At 39.0% G+C, this 21,989-nt stretch overlaps 1 protein-coding gene across 2 annotated transcripts; it reads left to right on the forward strand.

Moving 5' to 3' along the window:
- Positions 1 to 12,091: 12,091 nt before the first annotated feature.
- On the forward strand, positions 12,092 to 15,617 carry LOC116213120 (serine carboxypeptidase-like 18). 2 transcript variants are annotated; one of them, XM_031547941.1, is made up of 14 exons: positions 12,092 to 12,451; positions 12,555 to 12,691; positions 12,979 to 13,055; positions 13,133 to 13,255; positions 13,369 to 13,471; positions 13,579 to 13,616; positions 13,726 to 13,827; positions 14,108 to 14,194; positions 14,289 to 14,441; positions 14,536 to 14,607; positions 14,712 to 14,779; positions 14,988 to 15,101; positions 15,174 to 15,228; positions 15,316 to 15,617. In XM_031547941.1, exons 1-14 carry the CDS (start codon positions 12,306 to 12,308, stop codon positions 15,397 to 15,399), a joined length of 1,359 nt encoding a protein of 452 aa, XP_031403801.1. In that variant the 5' UTR covers positions 12,092 to 12,305; the 3' UTR covers positions 15,400 to 15,617. The 2 variants fall into 2 exon arrangements, with proteins under 2 accessions (XP_031403801.1, XP_031403800.1); XM_031547940.1 differs by having other exon boundaries at positions 12,096 to 12,451; positions 14,712 to 14,830.
- Positions 15,618 to 21,989: the final 6,372 nt, after the last annotated feature.

A 21,989-nucleotide genomic window follows, 5' to 3' on the forward strand; every position in this document is an offset into this window, starting at 1 on the left:
ACGGCTTCTTCGCCTTCTCTTACAGCAGAATCCATACCCATCACAACTAAAGATCTAGCTGCTGGTCCGACTGATTCAACCTCTGCCTACTCGAACCAACATTTTGGGGCTTGCCTTTTATTGGTTGGTTTTTGACGGGTTTTGACTCACAAGTGACAATCGCTGGTCTGAACCACCCATGGAGGTGATGGCTGCTTTGGTTTGATTGTCCTAAGATTGAGCCGTTTCGACTCCCCGATGACAATCGCTGGTCTAAACCGACCTAGGAAACCATGGCTGCTTTGGCTTAATTGTCCTAGGTTTGGGCCGTTTAGGACTGATGGGTTGGTTTATGGTCCAAAGGCTGCGATCAACGATGAGATCTTGCATACGGATACCGGCCTAATGTATCCCGTCTACTCTACTTTGTCGTGGAAATCTTGCAGAGAAGTAGAATTTCATTGTGGATTAAGGACAAGTTTCTTCCCCTTTTCAATTACTATTGGGGTCCATGATGAAAGGCAAGTAGAAGGTTGTGATTGGAATTAATGGCTTCAAGATAGCAAATGGCAATTGCATATGTTTTCTATATAGTAATTTTGTTCACTTATTGTCCTTTGTCGTTTGCCGGTGGGTAAACCGTTTATTCCATTTGTAATATTTGAGTGGGCATTTTCTCCTATATCCGCTTTTCCGATGATTTTTAAATCAAATCCACTTAACCCTTACAGTAGGAAAAAAATGTCATGGTAGTAAATTTCTGATGAAAAATTAATTAATAACGTGAAAAGGGAGAAAATGTGTAACGCTGAACATATAATGGAAATAAAAATAAAAGAATTAGAATAAAAATAAAAAAAACGCAACTAAGGTTCATGACTAAAATTTGACTATGCCCACTAACCCGTGCGAGTTTACTTTCCTGCACCGCAAGTTCGCCGAGCCACCTCGCTCGTTCCTCTTTCAACCTTGCCAGGTCTGCTAACCCGTGCGAGTTTACTTTCCTGCTCCGCCAGTTCGCCGAGCCACCTCGCTCGTGTCTCTTGCAACCTTGGCAGGTTTGCTAGCCCGTGGGAGTTTACTTTCCTGCACCGCAAGTTCGCCGAGCCACCTAATAAAAAAATTGGATAAAATGTTCTTATGAACATTAGAAAAAAAAAGTAATCAAAGGTACGTATCGAGAATTCTAGCAAAGAAAGTAAAAAAGCATATGATGAAAAAAAAGAAAGTAAAAGGTCAGGAAAAAAAGTACGCAATCATTATGAATTGATTCAAGAAATTTAGTTTTTGTTTATTTTAAATAAGATTTTACGTTTGAGTTTTGTAAATACAAAAATACATAATTGAGTGAGTTTTATCCATAATAAGTTAACCCATTTCAAACTGTATTCATCAGGACTTATTAGAAAAATGTAACAAACCAAAAACAGGAAAAAAAAAGGGTCTAAAATAGACTAGAAAGTAAAGATAATAGATTCATCGGAAAAAAAAAAAGAATCCCCATCAAAATCCGGTAAATCCAATATTAGTAAACTGAACTTAATTCTCCTCACAACATGAGAATTAAGTTCATTTTTATATAAAGGCATTCAAATTTTAGTTCTTTGCCGACGTGCCACAAAAGTTTACTGTGCCTGATGATCAGAAATTTAGTACTCATGTTGAATATAAAAAGAAAATATATAGATTTTTTTTTTACCAAAAAATATATAGAATGTTCAATCATCACTTAATTAGAGATAACATCGTAAAATGAATGCGGTATACTTGCGACTTTGGCCTCAATTCATTCACACGATAAATTAATTAATGTTTCCGAAAGATGTGAACCAAACAATATACAGGAACATATGTGGAGTTTCATTCATGAAATTAGTATGACAAAGTAAGAATATACTAGGTCCATTGGTCTTTTTTATCAATTAATTAAACCGTTATAAATAAACAAAAGGTCTTCTAGAGATCCCAGTATACCATCTAGTACTTTCCATAACCGGCAATGTCAAGCGTATTCGACAGAAACTTGGGTTGAACAACTCTAGCCAGTGCATTGTGATTGATCAAACGAAGCTAATCCTGTAATGACGTCAATGGCATAAAACTAATTCATCACCATTTGAGATATCGTTTCTCGCGTAAGAAAGTATTCCAGTGGCCAGGATCATTCTCAGCTGATCCAACGGTTATCAAAAACTTGTTTAAGGAACGTAAGTTGACTTTTTATGGGCATATCCTAAAAAGTGGTCATGAGCCTTGGGCGTCGTCCTCAGCATTGGAAGGAGAAAACCGAACTTTCGGAGCATCTTTTTTCATCCAGAATCTTGTATCATATAATCATAGCCAGCCTTAGTAGTTTCACGTAAATTAGGCAATAAATATCTTAGATATCTTTTCCATTTTTCCCTGTAATCAGTAATATATGTACACGAAAGCGTGAATGAATTTGAGCTTTTCATTTGACAAATTTTCATAGTATTAGAGCAGTGCAAATTCGGGATCGTGTTATCTTTTCTGGTCTAGAGTTGCTTTGGTTGTTTGTGAGTGAGGGCAGGGATGGAGAAGAGTGAGGAAACGTTGGGAAAAGGCACTGAGGGTGTCAGCACCCAATTTAGGTCCATTGGCTCCAGGAGGGCAAAATCGTCATTTTTTCAATTTATTACATTTTCTAAAAATAATAATAATAATAATAATTTTAAAAAAATTTCCGGTCAGGTCGGGCAGCTGTCACCGAATGCCCGTGATCCCAGCTGGCCTATTTAAAAAAAAAAAATCGGGTAGGCCGGGCAGCGCTCGTCGGCTGCCCGCGATCCCGCCGGCCCAAGATCCCCAATATCGCTGATTTCCGCGATTGTCTCCAAAATCAGCCGAAATCTTAACGGAAAAGGGGAAGAGATTGCAATTAAATGAACAAAAATACAATTCGGATCGAGACGAACATAACCCAGTGAGAGAAAACGGGAAATTTGCTCTCGTTTTATAGAATTTTGAAATCGGTTGAATTCGGAACCGTCGCCGGAAAATCGCGAAAACTCCCCCGATTCCGACCGCTTAAGCTCCGGTGAGGCCCATATCGACCACGGCGAAGTGTCGGCGGTGTCCAGAACCGTCACCGGCGTCCATTCCAGCCCTCACCGAGGCGTCCAGGGGCGAGAACCGCCGCCTGCAGCGTTGTCGCCGCCGTTCCCGGCGATCCCGACCGCCCGCCGGCTAACAGGCCTCGGCCCATTTCTCTGCTTTGCAAGTCCAGCCCAGAAGTTCGACCCATTCCAACCCAACGTCCCCAATCCGATCCAACAGCTCTTTCGGGCGATTTCTCCTTCGGGTGGGCTAGTCCGATCCGATCCAATCCGACTTGATTGCCCGGCAATTTTTTTTATTTTACAGAGAAGCCCCTCAACTTTCCAGACTAGGAAAATTCTCGACTTAGTGGCATGATTAGGGCTCTTTTCCTGAATATTAATGCCTGCTTGATGGATATAATGTGAAATGAGTGTTCTTGGGTCGCGTGGGTGATCGGATTTGTCCCGAACTCGATTTTACGAACTTTCTATTTTGTCACATTTTAGTCCAGAGGACGCATTTTATTTTTTTCATTTTATTTTAGATCTACCCCGAACTCTAAAAATTATTTTCAATCAAGTCCCGGTCATTTTACTATTTTCCAATCAGTCCTTGAATTTTTCAGAATTTTTCAAGCATCCCAAAGAACTTTCCAAGTTGTTTCAGTTTAGTCCCGGGGCCATTTTTCACCTTTTTCAGATCTGCCCCGAATTTTAAAATTTCTTTTCAATCAAGTCCCAGTCATTTTACTATTTTCCAATCAGTCCTGGAATTCCCAGAATTTTTCAAGCATCCCAAGGAACTTTCCAAGTTGTTTCAGTTTAGTCCTGGGGCCATTTTTTTCGTTTCCAGATCAGTCCAGATTTTCGAATTCGTTTTAAACAAGTCCTGGGACGTTTTCAATAATTTTTACATAGTCCCCAATTTTTTTAAAATTTTCAAATCGATCCCCAAAACTTCATCCGAATTTTCAAATCAGTCCCTGCTCTTTTAAAATCGTTCAATTCAGTCCCCTGTACATTTTATTTTTGTAATTATATGTATACAACGTGACCATGTCGGAAATTAGAGTTTATCGGGCGGTCAACTAATGGCTATCTCGACGACTCGAAATCCGTAGGCCAAAGCATTCGGCAAATTTCTAATTAACCTAAAATTCTACATACGGGGTAATCGGGACGTTAAATTTGGCTAAATTAAATAACTGGACTCTTTTAAATAAATTGTATAAACTGATTAATAATCTGTAATCGCATCGACAGTTCAAGAACTGTTAGTCATGCCCTTTTCAAAATTCACAATTTCAAAAGCACCGAGATATGTACAACGTAATCTTGATTTTCATGCACACACATTTACCGATTCAAGGGCATGATTACCGGTTCTTGTCCTGCCGTCACTCTTGTGTATATTTGTGTTTAGAACGGGTTAAAACATGGGAAAACGGATTAATTTCAAACTCGGCTTAAATCAAACATGGGTAATAGTCAAATAGAGGGTTAGATTTTGGGTTTTATGTGAAAATACGCTTAATCTATAAAAGTCATATTGTCACGATACATAATAATTTAAGAATAACCCACTCATTCGAGACTTGATTATGGACATCATGTTTGTCGGGTCCGTTAAATGATGCCGAATGCTACATGCTCTATCTATCACCCCTTTTGTTTGTTTTAAGGTAGGATTTGTATGCCAATATACCCCGGTTAATAATCTGTTAATTCACGTAAATTCGGCGATAACAAGAAACCCCATTGTTTATTCATTTGAGCTTGCTTGTTACATTTTTTGCGCTTGTTTGTTATGTGGATCGAGCCCGATCCTTTAGGACTCGAGTCACACTGGGTCCAATGCCCATAACCTTCGATCACGGGGTCCAATGCCCCCATACACCGAGTGCGCATTTAATTTAATTTTCGATCTTTTCCAAAACCATACGGTAAGCATGAGTGAAATAACGGCCGAACGCGAACCGACCGGGATTCAGTCATTGTAATTTATCTTTTATTTGAGAGAACAATGTAAGGGTTTTATGATGCATATTTATTCATGTAATAATTCCGGTCGGAGAGTGGACGGTTCAAGTGTCTATTCGAATTTACGGTGTCAAAACGGGCGAGTCGAGTGCAAAATTAAATCATGCGATAAATAAATAAAATGGCAAGCCTAGCAAGCTAGAGTACCGAAAGGGCGTGTGGGATATAGGTCCTCACGTAATAGAACCCCCGAATTCGGAATTTCCGGTTCCGTATAAGACCATTGCCTTAGCATACTAGGTGTATCCATACCCCTAGACCCGAGCGACTCACCGGCCCTCGACCTTCGGGTCGTAAACAGGTAGTGGCGACTCCTTCTCACGTGCGTCCGTCGCGCGTCCCCGGGAAGGTGGACACTCCCAAGCCGCGTTGCATTGAGGCGCGCGCATGCGTGCCCCGACGAGATTAAAATCCGGGTGCCTACAGAGGGTGTCGGGGTTGATTTGTTGTTTGTCTGATCAACTGCAAGTTGAATGGCTTGAACTACTTATATGGTTGAGAACCATGTTGACAGCGTTGATAGCAAAGAATAAGGTCAGAATGGTTGATCAAACGATGCCAAGACCACCAAAAGGCGATCCCAACCGGGCACAATGGGATATGTGTAATGCCTTGGTGATATCCTGGATATTCAATACACTAGACCCGGAGCTTCAATCCAGTGTGGCCTGTGCAACGGTAGCTCAAACATTGTGGGAGGATCTCCACAAGAGATACTCGCAGGGGAAGGAGACAAGATTATATCAATTAAAGGCCTAGATTGGAAGTTCGAAGCAAGAGGGCATGTCGGTCCTAAAGTATTACTTGTGGCTGAAGACACTCTGGGACAAGCTAGACAACTATCTGGGGATACCGGGGTGCACGTGCTTGACGGCCAGGATGTATGCGGCACAAAGAGAACGGGAGAATACCCATCAGTTTCTGATGGATTGGGGTTTGAATATAACACGATGAGATTGAACATACTTAGCCACAAGCCTGCTCATTCACTGAATAAAGTCCTTGCTATGATCCTGCATGAAGAAAGGCAAAATATGGTTGCTCTATCCCATGAAATTACCGCACCGGATGGAGCGGTGTTCTTGAGCAGAATGATAGGAACGAAGCAAGAGTTGCAGGGGAGCAACACCAACCAGAATTATGGAGGATTGGGAGGAAGCAAAGGTTCAAGAGGAACGGGCAATACCAAAACATGCTATCACTATGGTCGTGTAGGCCATATCAAAAGCTCGTGTTGGCTGTTACATGGATATCCGGCTAACTGGGAGCTGAAGCAGATGAAAGATAAAAGGAAGGGAGCATCCTCGAGGAGAAAGGTTGGAGGGATGGCAGCAGTAGGGCAGCAGTGTGGATAGGCCCCAAGCTTGAGTCAGTTTGGTGGGCTGCAGGCCTATCAGGCCCAATTGGGACAGTCTGGCAGTGGACTGAACAAGCTATCCCGTCTTTTGGAGACGACATTCCAAAAGTTGCTCAATTTTCTTGGTCCTGATGATAATAATGTGCCTCCCAGTATTGGTCAAAATTTTATTCCGATAAACCTTGGGCATGATTGGATAATTGATAGCGAAGCTTCTAGGCATATGACAACATGTAGATTTATTTGTTGAGTCATGACTACTTGCCAAGAGATCGAAGATTCTTATATTGAATGGGGGAGTTTCTGATGCTTGCAGAACTGGACGAGTACTTATAGACTCTCTTGTTCTCTCGGACGTTTTATTGGTTCCGGAATTCAATTGCTATCTCATTTTCACATCTCAGCTATCTAAAGATTGAGATTGTTGTGTGATATTTTACACCGATTTTTGCCTGATATAGGACGGCACCATGGGAAAGACGATTGTAGTGGGTGAGCTCCAAAGGGATGTGTACTATCTTCGGCGTGTGACTATCCAAAAGCAGGCTAATCGAGTCACCAGTGACGAGACGGTTGATTTGTCGCATGTGCAACTTGGACACCCATCACGACGAATTAAATTTAATGGCACCAATTTAGAACCGAATGCAGCTACGAATAAGGAGTGCGATATGTTTGCTTTAGAGCTAAGCAGACTTGATCAAGTTTTGACTTAAGTATGAATAAAGCTGTCTTTCCGTTTCAATTGATTTACTGTGATTTATGGGGGCCTTATTAGGTGGCATCTATTTCTGGGGCTCGTTATTTTTTGACAATCGTGGATGATTATTGTCGTGCCATATGGCTATATTTATTGCGAGATAAATCGGAGACATAGCGCCATCTTCTTAACTTCTGCAAATTAGTGAAGAATCAATTTAATCGTATTGTGAAAATAGTACGAAGTGACAATGGGAAGAAATTTATTTTTTGGGATTTACAAAGTTATTTTTCAATCGAAGGAATCATTTACCAAACATCTTGCACTGAGACACCCCAACAAAATGAACGTGTCAAGGGGAAGCATAGGCACACATTAAATATTGCGCGATTATTACTTTTTCAGGAGAAGCTTCCGACTGAATTATGGGGAGAATGAGTCACCACAGTGGCGCATCTGATTAATATAACTCCCACACTACTTCTAGGAGGTAGGAGCCCATATGAAGTCTTGTTTGCGAGGCCATCGAATTATTCTAATTTGAGGGTATTTGGATGCTTATGCTACGCTTATGATAGGCCGAGGGACAAGGGTAAGCTCAAACCCTGTTCTCATCAATCCATATTCGTTGGTTGTATGTATGGCAAAAAGGGTTTGAGAGTTTACAACCTTGATAAAAACGAGATATTTGTGACTTGAGATATCTAGTTTTGCGAGAGGGAATTTTCATTTTCTGTGCAAATGGATGATACGGGCAAGAAAAATACAGGTAAGGTTCGATTCTTTACTGATACTGAGAGGCATGTTTGTCAGGCAAGGAGTCAGGGGGAGTCGAGATCTGAAATGGGTAGTCAAAAGGAAATGGGAGACAGGCTGGACCAAACTGATCTTACTGATGGGCAGCCCGGAAGAAACAATAGGCCGAGATGAGATTTTCCTAATGGGTAGGCTGGAAAGAATGGAAAGGTGATGAAACCATTGACAGAAGAAATAGAAGGCACATATTTTCCTGATAGATCTCGCACTGAAGTGAAGGTTACATAACAAATGTTACGACATTTTGCTCGAGTTAAGTTTGTACCTAAGTAGAGGTTCACATTCACGCCGCCTCCCACACCCCCCTCCCAGCTCATCTAATTCATTGAAATCCTCAAGCATGGGTCATTCTATTGAGTAATATCTATCCTATTCCGGTGCATCTAAATGATATATTGCGTATGTAAATGCTTTGGATTCAGAGGTGGAACCTTCATCTTATCAGGATGCAACGACTAATTCATGATGGAGGCAAGCTATGGCTGAAGAGATCAAGGCACTGGAATCCAATGGGACATGGAATATTGAGCGTCACCTCCAGGAAAGCGATCGATCGATTGCAAATTGGTGTATAAGATTAAACATCGAATTGATGGGAGTATAGAGAGATATAAGGCACGACTTGTTGCAAAAGGATTCGTTCAGGTTGAGGGAGTAGATTTTAATGAGACTATCGCACCCATGGTAAAGTTGGTCACTGTAAGATGTCTTTTAGCTGTGACTGTGGAAAAGGGATGGGAGATACAGCAAATGGACGTCAATAATGCATTTCTGCATGGATATCTTGACGAGGAAGTTTATATGCACTTGCCACCTAGATATTCTCTTCGAGGGTAGGGGGTAGATTGTCGACTCAGACAATCACTTCATGGGTTGAGGCAGGCTTCGTGCTATTGATATGCCAAACTTGTAGAATCTATGCGGTACTATGGGTTTAGACAATTTGGCGCAGATCATTCGCTCTTCGCATTTAATTGTGGCAATATTTTTCTTGCAACCATAGTATATGTGGATGACATTCTCGTGGTAGGCAACAATCATGAGCAGTGAACATGTTTCAAACGATATCTTGATTAGTGCGTTCGCATCAAGGATCTGGGACCAATACGGTATTTTCTGGGGATTGAGGTGACCATAATGGATTTTGGGCTCTTTCTTAATCAAAGGAAGTATATGCTCGACATACTCACGAAGTGCGGGATGCTTGGTGCACAACCATCTCCCTTTCCAATGGAGCAACACCATTGGTTGTCAACAGGATCGAGAGCTCATTTCAATGACCCCGGCCGGTATAGGCAACTAGTTGGTCGTCTAATTTATCTAACGATTACTCGATCGGAACTTAGTTACCCTGTGCATATCTTGTTTCAGTTTATGCAAGATCCCCGTCAGGACCACTGGGATGCCGTGTTGCGGGTACTTCGTTATTTAAAGTAGTCTCCAGGACAGAGAATTCTTCTACGGCCAAAGGTCATTAGCACTCGAAGTCTATTGTGACTTAGACTGGCCCAGCAGCCCCATGACACGTCGTTCAATCACAGGGTATTTTGTTATACTGGGAGGGTGTCCTATCTCCTGGAAAACAAAGAAGCAATCTACGATGTCCCGTCCTTCAGCTGAAGCAGAGCATCGAGTCATGGCAGGGGCAATTAGTGAAGTCTTATGCCTCCGGAGTTTGCTCAATTCTCTTGGGGTTAATTATAGTGAACCTACTCGACTTTTCTGTGATAATCAGGCTGTTTTATATATTGCAGCTAACCCAGTGTTTCACGAATGGACGAAACATATAGAGATAGATTGCCACTTTGTTCGTGAACACATTCGGTTTCGCATTATTAAAACTTCACATGTTACAATGATACTATAGCTTACAAATATCTTTACAAAGGCTTTAGGGTGAGATCGATTCCGCTTTCTCTTAGGCAAGTTGGACATTCAAGATTTTCATGCTCTAACTTGAGTGGGAGTATTATAGAATATATTACGAGACGTGTTGCTAATATTAGTGAAGTTATCTTGTATCATATAATCATAGCTAGCCTTATTAGTTTCATATATATTGTAATAGATATCCTAAACATCTTTTCCATTTTTCCCCGTAATCAGTAATATATGTACATGAACGTCTAGTGAATGAATTTTGAACTTCCCATTTGACAAATTATCACCAAGGTATCAAATTGGGTCGTCTATCAGACTCCTTTCCAACTCAATGAAGTAGTAAAAGAGCTGCACGCCGTCTAACTTCTAAACTACAATGTACCTTATAATTTCATGACCCAATACAGTAATGGGTTTTTACCCCATATATCCCATGGTCTCACCGTTTGTTCAAATTTATCCTATATTTTTAAAATTATAAAAAAATATACCGTGGTTTACATTTTTTTCCAAATCTGTCTTGGCGTTATATTTTCCGTTAATGAAACGTAAGTAGACTCCAAATTTATCACATGATTTTAATTTACTTCTCAAATATATCCCATGGTTTTAATTTTTTTTCTCAAATCTATCCTCGAGTAAAGGGCCACAGTGGCAAGACCGTTAAATTTTGACGAAAGATATATCGGCGGGATAGATTTGAAAAAAAATGTAAACCATTGTATATTTTGATAATTTTAAAAGCATATAATAGATTTGAACATATGGTGAAATCATGAGATATATGGCCTAATTTGCCCATACAGTAAATAAGTACACTTCTAGAATGAATAATGTAAAATTCTACTGGGCCTATAAGTGATTGGACTCATCTTCAACCTAAAAGCTCGAGTTGATGGGTTGTAATATTTAATCTCTTATAAACTCGTGGCCATTCTTAACTCTCAACACCCATCCTCACGGGGCACTATGTGGTCCATCATGTGCCATGTGTCCTTAAACACTCGCTCTCAACAACTGACCACGAGCAGGGCATCTTCTTCCATGCTTGGGCGAGAGGGGGACAAACCAAAGTAACCACTAGTCCCACACTCGAGCCTGACTTAACATGAGGCGTGTAAAATACCCACTTGGGCCTACATGGACTTGAACTCATCTGCAAGCCAAAAGTTTAAACTTATAGGTTATTGGACCCAAGCCTCATATAAGCTTGTGGTTTCTTTCTCAATTTTTCGATGTGGGACAACGTATCTCAACACCCGCTCTCACGTGGCAACGTGTGGTCCAACACGTGCCACGTGCCTTAAACACCCGCCCTTAACAACTGACCCGAGCCGGGCATCCTCTTCCGTACTCGGGTAAGGGGGGACAAATACCAAACTAGCCTCGAGCTCCACACTCGGGCCTAACTAGAGGTGCACCTTTAGCTACCTCGAAACTGGACCGGGCCACTCTTGGGCCTGATTAACATGAGGCGCACTCTTGGCTACCTCGAAATCGAATCTGGCGTGGTGTAAGCCCACATGAGGGCGTGGAAGCATAACCCGCTTTCCCAAAGCTGATAGGTTACTTAGGTGCCTCAAAGCTGGACCTAGTCACACTCTATCATGTAAAATTCCACTGGGAATATAAGCGAGTAGGCACATTTTCAACCCAAAAACTCAAACTCAAAGGTTGTGATTCTCAATCTCTTATAAACTTGTGGAGTTCCTCTTATATTTTCGATATGGGAATTAAAATCATTCTTAACTCTCAACGAATAAGTAAGTGACTCACCTGGTCTCGAGTGTGAAGGGCAAGTGGTCCAAAAATCCCAGTAATGTCTTGATATTCGACAGGAACTGCATCGAGGACAAGATTTTATTGCAATACAGTGGATGTCAGAGAGGAGTTAGGCGGGAGGGGGGAGGCACTTTTGGCTGGAATGGTAGCTCAGGCACCCATGGAAAAGTTGCCATTCTGTTTATTTCGGATTATGTGATTCCCATCATTCGCATGAGGATACCAAAAGATCAAACGTAGATCAAAAACATTTCCATCTGAGAGTTAGCCTAAGAAAGAAACAGATTACAAAATGTGAAGGCGAGGGTATGAAGCCCAACATCATCATCGAAAAAGTATAAAAGCAGGCTCAGAAATCTGATCGTGTAGTAGAGGCGATGCATGCCTTAAGGGAGTGATAGAGGCCTATGTTTATTAACCTGTCAGCACAAATGTTTCTCTTCTCAATAAGCATGACGAATCATTACCGTACCATCTAATCTCGTTACAAAGCACTCCTAATGTCCAATCTCATTCCCAGCCTTCCAAGTGGGCCGTACTATGGGGAATGGTAGATACAACAGTGTTTGTTGGGTGTCATAATGTTTGCCGAGAAGTTGAAAGACAAATATAAGAAGCTCTGGCTTAATTCCAGCATCATCTATTCCTCGGAAGTTCTGTCAATTCTCAGTAGAAGGAGAAGATCGTGAGTATGGGGAAGTTCACATGCTCAGTCTATGGGAAGTGCTTGTACAGGGTGCTGCTGCTGGTGGTCTTTATGTGGCGTGTTGCTTCTCAGTCCATTGTCGAGTACCTTCCAGGCTACCCAGGGAAGCTCCCCTTCAAGCTTGAAACAGGGTGAGTTCCGATCCCCGTGCTTTCTATGCATTCGAGAAAGTACCTTAATGGCAGGAGTCGCCAAACTTTTGGAAGCTGTGAAAGTGATATTTTTTCCTCATAGGTACATTTCGGTGGAAGATTCCGAGCTGTTCTACTATTTTATAGAGTCGCAAGGGAACCCGAAAGAGGACCCCATCTTGCTGTGGCTTACCGGAGGCCCCGGTTGTTCTTCGTTCCATTGTCTTATCTACCAAATCGGTATATGTTCCTTCTTCGATGCTATAGATCAGGATTGGACATTTCGATGGTGGTCCCTTCTGCTTTTTCTTTTTAAGTTGTTCATTCTGCCTAACCTCTGCGTGTAAAAGTTGCATTCATGTAGAAATTGCACTTTGTCACTTCACTTGGCCTATGGTATATCGACAGCTGACCGCGAAATTCCGCTGTTTTTGCTCCTCTCTTGGCCGAGTATATAACGACTTTGCATTATATGAAGTGGTTTATGTACTAAGTCATTCTTATGCGGATGTATATTTTTATTGCAGGTCCAATGGAGTTTGATATCGAAAACTATGCGGGAGGACTACCAAGGCTGCAACCTTATGAATACGCATGGACGAAGGTTTTGTACTCTATATGATGATCTAGTTGTGTTGCATACATACAAGTTAAATGATTTATGAACGACAAATTCTTCAGACAGCTAGCATTATATTTCTCGACTCACCAGTGGGTACTGGGTTTTCCTATTCGACTACTGCTGAAGGTTGGTACACTTCAGACTCGAAATCCGCATCACAAGCATATCAGTTCCTGAGGAAGGTATACGTAAAAGATATTGAGCTTCCCTGTACAACTGTACAAGTATTTACCCGCAGCCATCTGGTCCGATGTTTAGTTGGGTTTTTGATATCCTTTTCTTTGCTATCTGATAGTGGATGGTAGCGCACCCTCAATACCTTGCATTACAATTAATTATTGGCGGAGATTCTTATTCAGGAATGATTGTTCCGGTCGTCACCAAATATGTTGTGGATGGTAAAATTTTCAGTGCTGGAATTTTTGTCCTAATTCTGGTGTATTTAAGTTCACATTTCGCTATTGTTGCTTACTGCGAAGCTTCTTTTCGGCATACGGGTTATTAGGTAACAAAGATGGAGTGAATCCACATCTCAATCTCAAGGTATATCATCAAAAAGCAGAGCTTCAATGACCTGATTTTGATAAAAATATGATTCTGGATTAAGATGTCATTACCATTTGCTGAGCAAATTCTGTTTCTAATATCGCAGGGGTACATCGTCGGAAGTCCAAGAACAGACTCAGTTATTGATGAAAACTCAAAGATTGTCTTTGCCTATCGAATGGCACTTATTTCTGATGAACTCTATGAGGTAACTCGATTCTCCTGTCTTTGCTTTCATAAACAGCTCCCATGGCAACTCCGTACATTTTCTGATTTCAGATACCAAAGAAGAGGTAATCTTGGAAATCAGAAACTCAATTACACATTTCTTTGTTGATTTAAGCTGCGAGTGTGCAATTCATTGGTCGTGCATGGCACGAGGATGTTGCCTGAGTTTAAGTCTTAGTGATCATCATTATTCATTTTAAAAAAAAAGAAAAAAAAAACTCATCCTCGAATTAATCCTGTGACATTCTCTCTGCATTTAGGCAGCCAAAAAAAGTTGCAAAGAGAACTACGTGAATGTTGACCCATCGAACACAAAGTGCACAGCCACCCTTGAAATCATCGAAAGGGTAAGTAGAAGAAATTGAACACTCCCAAAAGTGATACAGTGCTTCCGTTGGGATTCCTTGGATGTAGAAATTAAAATAGTTATATGAATCCCAGTGCGTCAAGGATATATACAAGAACAACATCTTGGAACCAAAGTGCGTATTTGCATCTCCAAAGATGGATCCCGAAGTGGGTCATCGATCAGTGCTAGAGAAGCCAGCGGAGTTCATACTTTCACCTCCTAGAATTCCCGACTTGTGGTGTCGGGTGAGAACTTACTATAAGCCCAAGTCGATTAGTTATGAATGCTCCTATTTTGAGAGGCTTCGGTTTATGAAGAAATTTTTTCTCGCATATGCAGAATTTTAACTATGCTATGTCCTACTGGTGGTCCAATGATATTCAAGTTCAAAAGGCTCTGAACGTGCGACCGGTTAGTTCATAATTAGTTCACTAATTCAGCTCAGTGTCAGTGACTTTCTATCCATATTGGTATACTCTTTGATGAACTTGCTGCTTTCTTTTGATTTGTAACAGGGGACTGTACTGGATTGGAAGAGGTGCAACAAAAGCTTAGCGTACACGAAAGATGTCCCGAGCGTCGTGTATGTTCACAAGGAACTCAGTAAACTTGGGTTGGAACTACTGGTCGAGTGGTATTAGATCACAACTCATTCAATCAATCTCACAGGCTCATTTTAGTTTCATGAAAGATACTTTCTCACCAGAACAAATTTTCATGAAAGATCAGTTACCCGAATTTTGACGTCAGATTGCCTCTGCTTCTCATTGATGGTTACTAATTTTGTTCAGTGGGGACCGTGACATGGTTGTTCCATATGTTGGTACCGTGAATTGGATAACATCTCTGAACTTAACCGTTGTAAATGACTGGAGATCATGGCTTGTTGACGGCCAGATTGCAGGGTAAGGGGGAGGTTTGCTTACTCCTGATTCTTTAATCTAGTCCAAAGATTTTGATCTCGATATTAAATGCAGATATACGAAGAAGTACTCGGAACACGGGTTTCGTTTAACTTACACGACTATCAAGGCAAGTTGCCTGACTCCTTTAGACAATTATTCTTAGCAGGGTGACAATTCGAGGTGATGACATATACATATGTTCACTGTGAGACAGGGCGCAGGGCATCCCGCTCAGGAGTACTATCGAAGAGAATGCTATGAAATGTTCAACAGGTGGATCCACTACTATCCTATGTAAGATCGACCCCTCTGGAGTTCGATCCCAAGCATGTCCCGAGGCTTTAGAAGTTTTCATATTTGCCCACATTGATGATGATGATGAGCTTCACATAACTAAAATAACTAGTTAGAACGTCATGCGCAAAGTTGTATTATACAACAGTTAATGAGGATGTATTACAACTGTTGGAAAATACAATATAAATTTATAATATAATTATAATATTTTAAGTTGTTTGTTGTGTGTTTCAAAGGTATCGACTAATCTCAACTAATGAAAAACATGTTCTATATGGTGATGCTCAATGAACAAGAGAAAACATCATGGATGAAAAAGTGCATTCTACCTCGTAGTAAACAAATCATGAACGTGGTATTATATCTGATATAACTACTTAGACATATGAGAGGATTATATCCATTGTTCCACAAAATCCTTTTTGAGTACGCCCACTTGATTATTTGAGTCTAGCATGTTCCAATGGTACACAGGAGATTGAGAGAAACCTATATGCTAACTCTATCATATAGGTGGAATTATGTTTAACATTTGAGTAAACTAACAGTTTAGCCCTTAAAATTGTAACAAGCCAACACTCGAGGACTTGAATAAATTTTGCCACCACTTAGGTCCAGGTTACCCAGGAGATTGAGAAAAGCCTATATGCATACTCTATCATGCATATAGTTAGAATTATGTTTTAACATTTAAATAAATTAACAGTTTAGTCTTCAAACTTGTAACAAGCCAACACTTGAGGACTCGAATAAATTTTGCCACCACTTAGGTCCAGGTTACCCACTCGTCTAAAACTTTGATTTGTCCGTTCACTCCACTTAACGACAAGCTAATGTGGTGCCTACGTGGAGCTGAAGTTTTTACTGATAGTTCGCTGCCACGTTAGCAAATATTTTAGAAAATATAAAATTTCAAAAAAAATAGCAATAAAACTTCACAAAAACAATAAAATAATTAAATAATTCAAAATAAAAGTAAGTTTCAAAAATAAAATTAAATTAAAATTAAAAATAGAAAAATTAAAGAAAAAATTAAAATAAAAAGATAAGTTATTAAAAATAAAAAAAATAAGAAAATATAACAAACGGAAAATAAAAGTCAGATAATACAAAAACATAAAAAGAAATTTCAAAAATTAAAAAGTATAAGATATAATAAAAATAAATTAAATTCATAAAAATTCAAAGACAAATTAAAAATAAAATAAAAATTAAACAACATAAAAACAAAGTGAAAATAAAATACAATTCTTAAAAATTAAAAATTTAAAAATTTAAAAATAAAAGTAAATTTTAGAAAAAATGAAAATTAGAACAATATTAAAACAAGAAATAAAAATAAAAAAAATTCTAAAAAAAAATCTTCAGGCCCTAATGTCAGTTGACGCACAAGAAAGAACTATCAAATTTCAGAAGCGCCCCCAATGAAGTTAAGATCGACAAGCTTTCCATCACAACCCCTACCATGTCACCTCTGATACTACCTTGTCACCATAGGCCCGATATCGCCTCTGTCACTGGAGCATTGCAACAAAGGCGGCACCGGGGTGCTGGCGATGATGTGGTGGCAGAGGTAATGATAGGGATTGTGATGGAAGGCCTGTGTTCATTAGAGGTGGTTGTGAATTTGGATAGTTGCCTCTTATGTTTCGGCGACATTAGGGACTGTAGCAATTTTCTTAGAATTCATATTTAGAACTTCTTTTTCGTTTTATTATTTTTCTAATTTTTTTATTCTTCGAAAGTTACTTTTATTTTTATATTTTTATATTTTATATATTATTTTTATTTCATCTTTTATTGTTTGAAATTTTATTTTATTTTTTAATTTGGCTTTGAATTTTTCCGAGTATAATTTTATCTATTACTTTTTGTATTGTATTTTAGGTTTTGAAACTTATTTTCATTTATTTAAATGTTTACTTTATATTTTACTTTTTTTTATTTTCTGCTTACTTATTATTTTTATTACTTTCTCTATGTATTTTTCATTTCTTTTTTATTTTTTCTTTAATTTTAAAGTTTTTTATTATTTTATTTTGGTACTTTATTTTATTTTAAAATATTTTTCATTTTTAAATTTATTTTATTTTTCTATTTTTGTTATTTTGTGAATTATTTTTTATTTCTAATTTATTTTTGAATGTTTCTTTGATTTTTTCAATATTTGCATTGATATAGTAGTGCCCTATCTGCAAAAACAAACGTTGTTAGCTCCATGTCGACGCAACATCAGTTTTCCGTTAAGTGAGGTTGACAGTGGAACTGAAGTGTTAGACGAAATTAGTAACTTGGACTTAAGTTGTAAAAAATTTTTGAGTCCCCAAGTGTTCGCTCACTACAATTTTTTTTTTTTTTTGTGTGTGTTTATAGTTCATGCCAGCACATTCCCTGAAATCAAATAATATATATATATATATATATGCCTAGTGAGGGAAAGGAATTTGATAAGATCATTAAAACTCTAATTAAGTATCTTTATAGTTTTGGCTCTTTTTTGAATTAATTAATTGTTAAATTTAACGGAACAACTATGACAATTCTGGGGCAAAAATAAAACCACAAGCTTTTTGAGGAACTTTCGAAAGCACGTGATAATACTAGGAAATTCCAAAAACCACATTTTCTTATACAAAAATCTACCCGAAAATAAAATATGAAGAGAATGAAAATGGGTTGCTTGTATAGTATATTTATATTGAAATCCTTATTATAGGAAAATATAATAGTTTTTGCTACAAAATTATCATACGAATACTTATTAATAGAATTTGTTAGGATTCAAAAAAATCTGGTCTTGATCACGTGCAGGCCACGAGCTTCGGATATCCATGAGCGACCTACAAAAAGGGGAGGATTGAGGGGGAGTCTCGATCACCCTCTCCGATACGTAAATGAGAATGTATCGAAAAAATATAAAAGAGTTGAACTTAGGGTTTATGAGTACCTGAATGGGTATTTATAGAAGTCCCGATATATTTGTATCAAGATATCGTAATCTGTATAGAATATTTGATAACAAATAACAAATAGATGTAATTTCCATATATATGGTTAGAGATATGAAATATCTCATAAAGATATAATATATATATATATATATGTATTAGGAGAATATCCTAGGCATAATATGAGAGATATAAGAGATATAGCTCGAGAAATATGCTAAATAGGATTTAGTTACCCAATTTCGAGTATCAATATAGTCCAGGACATTAAGTCGGGCCTAACGAATGGGGCCAATTTTATTGTCCCTAACATAAACCCCATTCCCGTGAGCTCGAGCTTCGAGAAGTTGCAAAAGTATATCATCGTCGCACGATTGCTGTCATGATAAATGGTCCTAATACATGTAATCAGGAAACCTGCAAAAAGACTAAACCTTCGCCGTTAGATAAAGTGAAGGGTGCTCCTATAAGCGAGGAGGCTCAACAAATAGACCTTCGCTTTTAAATAAGCAAACAATGCTCCTGTTAAATAAGGAGGCTCGAAGAATGGACATTCGCTGTTAATTAAGCGTATGGCACTCCTGTTAAATAAGGAGGCTCGACAAATTGACCTTCATTGTTAAGTAACCCAAGGGTACTCCTATAAACAAGAAGGCTTAAAAGATAAATATATGTTGTTAGATAAGCGGAGGGTGCTCCTGTAAGTAAAGAGACTTAAAAGATTGACCTCCTATGTTAAATAAGCGGAGAGTGCTCCTATTAAATAAGGAGGCTTGAAGAATTGATGTGATAAGGGATGATCGATGAATGACAAGTTCAAATGTAATTCATGATAATTATAGAGTTCATTATTCATAAACTGAAACCCTAAGGAAAATAAACCTACTGTAAAGAGATAGAAATAAACACGCATTCTTAGTGCATCGCGTTAATGAGTTATTCCTTGTGAGGCATCCTCGCGGTCATCACCTATAAGGTTGCTTTGGTGAGGTGCAACACTCCTTTCTTGGTTGTTGTGCTGGACAAATGATTTGAGATGGCCGCGTTGAATCAACTTCTTTATATCCTTTTTCAAAACTCGATAGTGCTCAGTGTCGTGTCCCTAAGCTTTGTGGTACTTGCGGTAATGATTAGAGTATTTCCCTACATCCCCCGATTCATTCACCTGTAGAGGTTTTGCGAGGCCAAGCCTCTATATTTCATGGAGGACAGTAGATCTTGTTACAGTGAGGGGCGTGAATCTTTTAGAATATGGAGGCGGACGTCGCTCCATCTTTCTATCACTTCTAGGGTGGTCCTTTTGCTTCTTCCCCACACGCTCAGTCTAGCTTGAGAAAGACTCTTCTAACATTGTGAACTTTTCGGGCTCGAGCTGCAAGGTCAACAAAGTCCTGCGAAAGTGTAATGATAAGACTCTTTTTGAGCCCCCTTCCTCAGGCCTCTTTGGAAGGCAGACATTGCTTCGCGAGGGGTCAAGCTCTCTATCTCGGTAGCGACCTTGAAGAAGTGCTCGTACCATGCTCGAAGCGTCTCTCCCTTTTTCTACTCCATGGTGAATAGCTCATTGAGGTCGCATTTCACTCGCTGGGTCGCGGCGAACATTTGGATAAACAACTCTTGCAATTGCTTGAAGCTGGTAATACAGCCAAGATCTAGCGGGTGAAACCAGTCGGAGGCAATCCCGGTGAGAGTTCTAGGAAACAACAAGCATCGGAGGTTCTCGGAAGCATCTTTTCCAAGAAGCGATGTGATGTGGCGATACACATGATTGACTGGATATGTTTTTCCATCAAAAGGGGTTATTTGAGAATAATTAAATTTACGAGATACCTTGGTATTGAGGATATCATGTGACAAAGGGGATTGTCGGTTCTCGATAGGAGATGGATGGCCCAGCTGCTTTCGCTCAGTAGCCTAAATAGCTTTTGCAACTTTCTCCTCGATGAGGCGTTAGACTTCTTCAGAAGAGAAGGCCTTAACTGGTCCAGGAGGGATTATAATCAACGAGGACATGTCGTTGGGCAGCTTCTCAGAGTTCCCTTCACGGCGAGGTTTTGGCCGACGCTTGGAAGAGGCAGCATCATCTTCTGCTTGGTTCAGCCTTTGGTTCACCGCCGTATGATCGTCCAAGTTAGCCTAAGGCTCCTGAGAGAATATGATGATTGCCTCTACCGCTGTTCAAACATCAAGCGCTAATTGATCCAATCAAACCACGTTCGAATTGTGCTGTGGCAGTGGCGAATCTTGACGAGACGACTGTGACAGATTGTTAGTTGCAGCTTGCCATGGAGGGTTTGGAGCCCTCATGACGGAAAAATAAGAGACGAAGCTTTACAACGCAATGATAGGGCTTTGATTCTGACCTATCGTACCCGACTTGAGGGATGGTCGCACTCCTAGTCAGAATCATTATTTCTTTTCAGTGGTGGAAAACATCCAATGTGATGACTTTTCATGTCGTTTTCCACGGACGGCGCAGTATTAGGATTCAAAAAAATTGAGTCTTGATCACATGCAGACCACGAGTATCGAGTGTCCACAAACGAGCTGTAAAAAGGGGAGGATCAAGGGGGAGTCTCGATCTTCCTCTCTGATGCTTAACTGAGAGTGTATCGAAGAAAGGTAGAAAAATTGAACTTAGTGTTTAGGAGTACCTGGATGAGTATTTATAGAAGTCCTGAGATATCTGTATGGAAATATCATAATAAGTATAGAATATTTGATAATAAATAATAAGTAGATGTGCTTTCCATATATATGGTTAGAGATAAGAAATATCTCATAAAGATAAAATATATATATCAGAAAAATATTCTAGAGATAATATGATAGATATTAAGAGATATAGGTAGAGAAATAAGCTCAATAGGATTTAGTTACGCAATTTAGAATATCAATGTGGGCCTGGACAGTAAGTCAGGTCTAACTAGTCGAGCCAGTTTTCTTGTCCCTAATAGAATTTAATACATGAAAATGGAAGTATACCATTAGTTAAAATTTGATTGCAGTATTCTACCGAAAAATTTGAATTGCAGTATGAATAACGCGTCTAAGTATTACCTTTGCAAAAACTATTCACAGTGCCTTTCTCTACATTTTGCATGCAAATGCTCAAAATATGGAGGTAACAAACTAAATATATATAGTGAGGGCATAAGGTAGAGTAAAGAAAAGATAAATGGCTACTTGTAAGGCACTTTCTATACTCCTTCTTAAGAAACGGGAAGAATATGTATACATTAGGTTGTTGAGCCCGTACATTGCAGGAATTTTACAGAGAAAATTTTATTTTAAGAATTTAAATATGAAGACACTAATTATTATTATTTTATAATTTATATTGGTGTATATAAAACTTATTTTCCATATTATGTAAACTTCAATGGGGTAAATTTCAAAGCCACACTAAATAATATTAATTAAAGAGTTCGAGCAAATAATTCAGGTAAAATACTTCATATACATAATCACAATCATCAATCTAATTTATAGAAAAATAATATTAAAATCTTAAAAATTTAATATCCGTAACTTTAATTAATGAAAGAATATTAATAATAAAATATATAAATTTTTAAAGTTAGTATTAAGCTGATTTTTATTCTCAATAACATTTCATGTATTAAGTTTCGTGAGTTTGAAT

Source organism: Punica granatum, chromosome 7 (assembly GCF_007655135.1).
Source record: "Punica granatum isolate Tunisia-2019 chromosome 7, ASM765513v2, whole genome shotgun sequence".
Taxonomy (NCBI): Eukaryota; Viridiplantae; Streptophyta; class Magnoliopsida; order Myrtales; family Lythraceae; genus Punica; species Punica granatum.